Source organism: Sinocyclocheilus rhinocerous, unplaced genomic scaffold, assembly GCF_001515625.1.
Source record: "Sinocyclocheilus rhinocerous isolate Xijiao unplaced genomic scaffold, SAMN03320098_v1.1 scaffold6292, whole genome shotgun sequence".
Lineage (NCBI taxonomy): Eukaryota > Metazoa > Chordata > Actinopteri > Cypriniformes > Cyprinidae > Sinocyclocheilus > Sinocyclocheilus rhinocerous.
The window spans coordinates 15,023-18,342 of record NW_015656671.1 but is presented as its reverse complement, the minus strand read 5'-3'; the positions used below and the strand labels follow the sequence as shown (position 1 = coordinate 18,342).

The 3,320-nt window shown below is 41.1% G+C and overlaps 1 protein-coding gene across 2 annotated transcripts in view; it reads right to left on the bottom strand.

Annotated features, from left to right (window-relative positions):
• The window catches only part of LOC107720747 (transmembrane protein 39A), a 29,602-nt gene extending 26,635 nt beyond the window's left edge, over positions 1-2,967 (bottom strand). The window contains exons 1-2 of one of the 2 annotated variants that reach the window (XM_016528572.1): positions 2,668-2,967; positions 1,774-1,945 (exon numbers count right to left, since the gene is read on the bottom strand). In XM_016528572.1, coding sequence (XP_016384058.1) covers positions 1,774-1,886 — 113 coding nt within the window. In that variant the 5' untranslated portion in view covers positions 1,887-1,945; positions 2,668-2,967. The remainder of the gene's footprint in view (positions 1-1,773; positions 1,946-2,667) is intronic. The other variant, XM_016528573.1, reaches the window with a different exon arrangement.
• Positions 2,968-3,320: the final 353 nt, after the last annotated feature.

Genomic DNA, 3,320 nt, shown 5'->3' with positions numbered 1-3,320 from the left:
GAGTATGGGTCACCATACTTGGCCACATGTCACGTCACTTTTCACTTTTTCACGGCGGCGGCAACAATACTACAGCGAGAATAAAAGTTACTCCTTCTTTCTTTGTGTGAACATTTGGGCGGTGTTATGCAAATCTTCCCACATAGTGACGTAGGTATGTGGGGGTGTGTTAGAACGAGCCGTTTTAGGTAGGCGTGGTTGACTTAACTTTTATAAAGAATATCTCTTTGGATTTGAGACTTTAGTCTTTGCAACTTTACAGATCTTCTTTATGCACCAAGAGCTTGTAACACTCTAAAGAGAAAGGAAAAATTGAAATCGCATCATATGACCCCTTTAAAACGGCTAACTTTTGCTACGGTTATGGCCGTCGTTTACACTAACCTGGCGGACCAAAACGGACTTTTGAAAACTATGGCATGGCTGCCCACATTCGCTCTGCGTATCCTTGACGACCATGTAAAAAATAACATCATGCTCATTGTTGTACCCATAGATATATATACACAGATGCCTCATTAGCGACTGTTTCTATGGGCCGCATACGTAAGCCGCCCGCCATATTGTAACAGTCAACTTGACGTCATTCACCATAGTAATCACTGAATATTCGAAAGATGCCACAATCCTGCACAGAACGGCTCAACGGCTCTGTGAGAACCTACAGTATGGTGAATGACATCAAGTTGACCGTTCCAAGATGGCGGCCACATCTACGTGGCTGGAGCCGTCTAATGGGGCATCTATACATATCTATGGTTGTACCTGCATGAATGATCATGTGACATGCATTTTCCGTTGTGTAGTGTGGACGGAGAACATTTCTGAAATACAGTGAAAATGCAAGTGTAGACTAGGATCATTTTCATTTTAAAATGCCGTTTTAAAATGAAAACGCACTAGTGTAAACAGGGCCTTTATCTACTCACACCACCCACAAACATCACAGACTCTAAAAGTATCTACATCCTGCATGAGATCAGATGAACCTGATGGTGAGCATCACTGTCATTATCATTATTTATATTACCACTGTATGTACACGATCCCATTGTCCAGCTCTAAACTGCCCAATGTGGACTATTAAGCAGTGTGCACTGACGTGTAAGCAGACAGTGATATTCACATGGTAGAACTGACATAAAATTGATTACAGTTATGCAGCAATTGACATACATGTGACTGTCTATAAAGCTAACGGTGTTCAAGGTTTGCTCATTAATAAATTCACACATGGATCGTTATTAGTGTTAGATAAAAACAGAAAAATTATGAATCTCATAATCAGGTTAATTGTGTAATAAGGTGAACGCAGTATCATTTGGCGTGCTGCTCTTCATGCGTTTCTTTCCTATCTGAAATTAGTAAAACGGTATCATTCATAGAGATGCTCAAGTGAACACACCAGTGGAGAACTGCTAAACATCAATCTGATGCTTTTAAGCCTATGACGTGTAGGTACAGTTGTTTTATTATTGATGTATCGCAGAGTTCAGCATCTGCATTTCCTGATGCAGTTCATATAGAAAAACAGTTTATTTGATGTGCGAGTGAGATGAGTGAAGTGCCTCCGTCTTGCCTTTATAATGTGTTAACTACGAAGAAAATGAGATGAATTGTGATTAAATAATATGGATTGTTAATATGGACTGTGTGTGTGTATTCCTGCGTTTTTAGTCACTGTATAAAATGAAAGAGGTACTCCAGAATCCACCAGATGAGCTTCGTAATAAAGAAAGCGACGATGAGTGAACACTGCTTAGGTAAGTTCACCTGCACCGGAGCCCCGTTCCATTGCTGAGGCCACTGCCCACCAGTGTCTGCAGTGACGGCAGTGCGGAGCGGCTCAGCTGCTGTCTACTTGGACCCCTGCGGCCCCCGGGCATCTCCGTCTGCAGCTCCCTGCGACCACGTCCTCACGTCTTGGCCCAATGCAGCCTGGACACTGTGGGAGAAACATGAGACATTCCGTCTGTTTATTGACTGCTAACTCAGTTACAGTGTTATTAACCTGGTAACAAATGCAGCAGACAGTGAAAGAAGTAAACCCTTAAACATGATGTGAAATTACATGGCAAAGCACAAAACTACTGTTAAGTCATTCAAGAGAATCAATTCAATCAACTCTCATCTTAACAGTCAGGTAAGAGATCAGTGTTGGTACTGGTCTGATAAACGAGCGTTTCACCATCTGGCACAAAGCCGCGGTTGAAACTGTTACACTAAAAGAGGAACTTAGACAGTAAAGAAGCTGAACTGTGAGGGGGAAAAAAAACAGCATTTCACCGTGATGATGAACAAACAAACTCATCCACACACACAAACTGCTGCTGCTGCTGATGGGACTCATCCAATGATGCTCAGAAATGCTGCAAGATTAGACCGGACTAACAGTTAATCTACCACTACAACCAGACTAACACATCAACTATACCCATAACCAGACTAACGACTGAACTACCACCACTAACTATCGGCTGAACCCCAGACTAACACATCAGCTAACAAACACACACTTCATACACAAACAGGAAATAAAATTACTAACTGGTTTGTCGCTGGTACCTGACCTAACTCTAACAGAACCAACTCAACTACATGATAGTCATTAGTGCAAATAGTGACTGAAGACATAATTAACACTTAAATTAATAAAGCAACACTTACCGCACATCAATCATGAGCGCAGACATCAGTCACCTAAACTCTGTAACAACCTCATTTGTTTCTCTCTGTAATAATGAGACTGTGGGGTTTCTGATGAGACCGTGTGGAGATTTTGTTTCGCGTGTTGTTGCAATCGCGTGCAGCTCGTTATTAACGGCCTTAAAATGCAAAACAAACTTGCAGAAGTTCCTCGCGTTGCAGTTACAGACCGACGTGGCAAACCAACGGCTGCGTCACATGACGCCATCAGAGATGCGACGCGTGTGATGCGCAGGCGCTGTACATTAAACGAAAACGTGGTTAAGGATAGGTTACTGTCAATAGGCTTGTTTTTTTTTATTTTTTTTTATTTTATTTTTTTTATTTAAGATATAACATTCACAGGGGATACAGTCATAGCAATAAATTACATACACAACCTTTCCAAAAATCCTTTGCATACTCACATTCAAAAAATAAGTGTGAGACGAGACCAGTTTAAACAACACAGCAGTGACTTCCGCGATCGATGCTGGCAAAAACAAACCGGAGAACCGACATAGCCGAGAAATATAACTTTTTTTTTTTTTTTTAATTGAAGATAAAACACAGGGGGATACAGTCATAGCAATAAATTACATACACAACCAGAATACAAAACAATAAATATATAA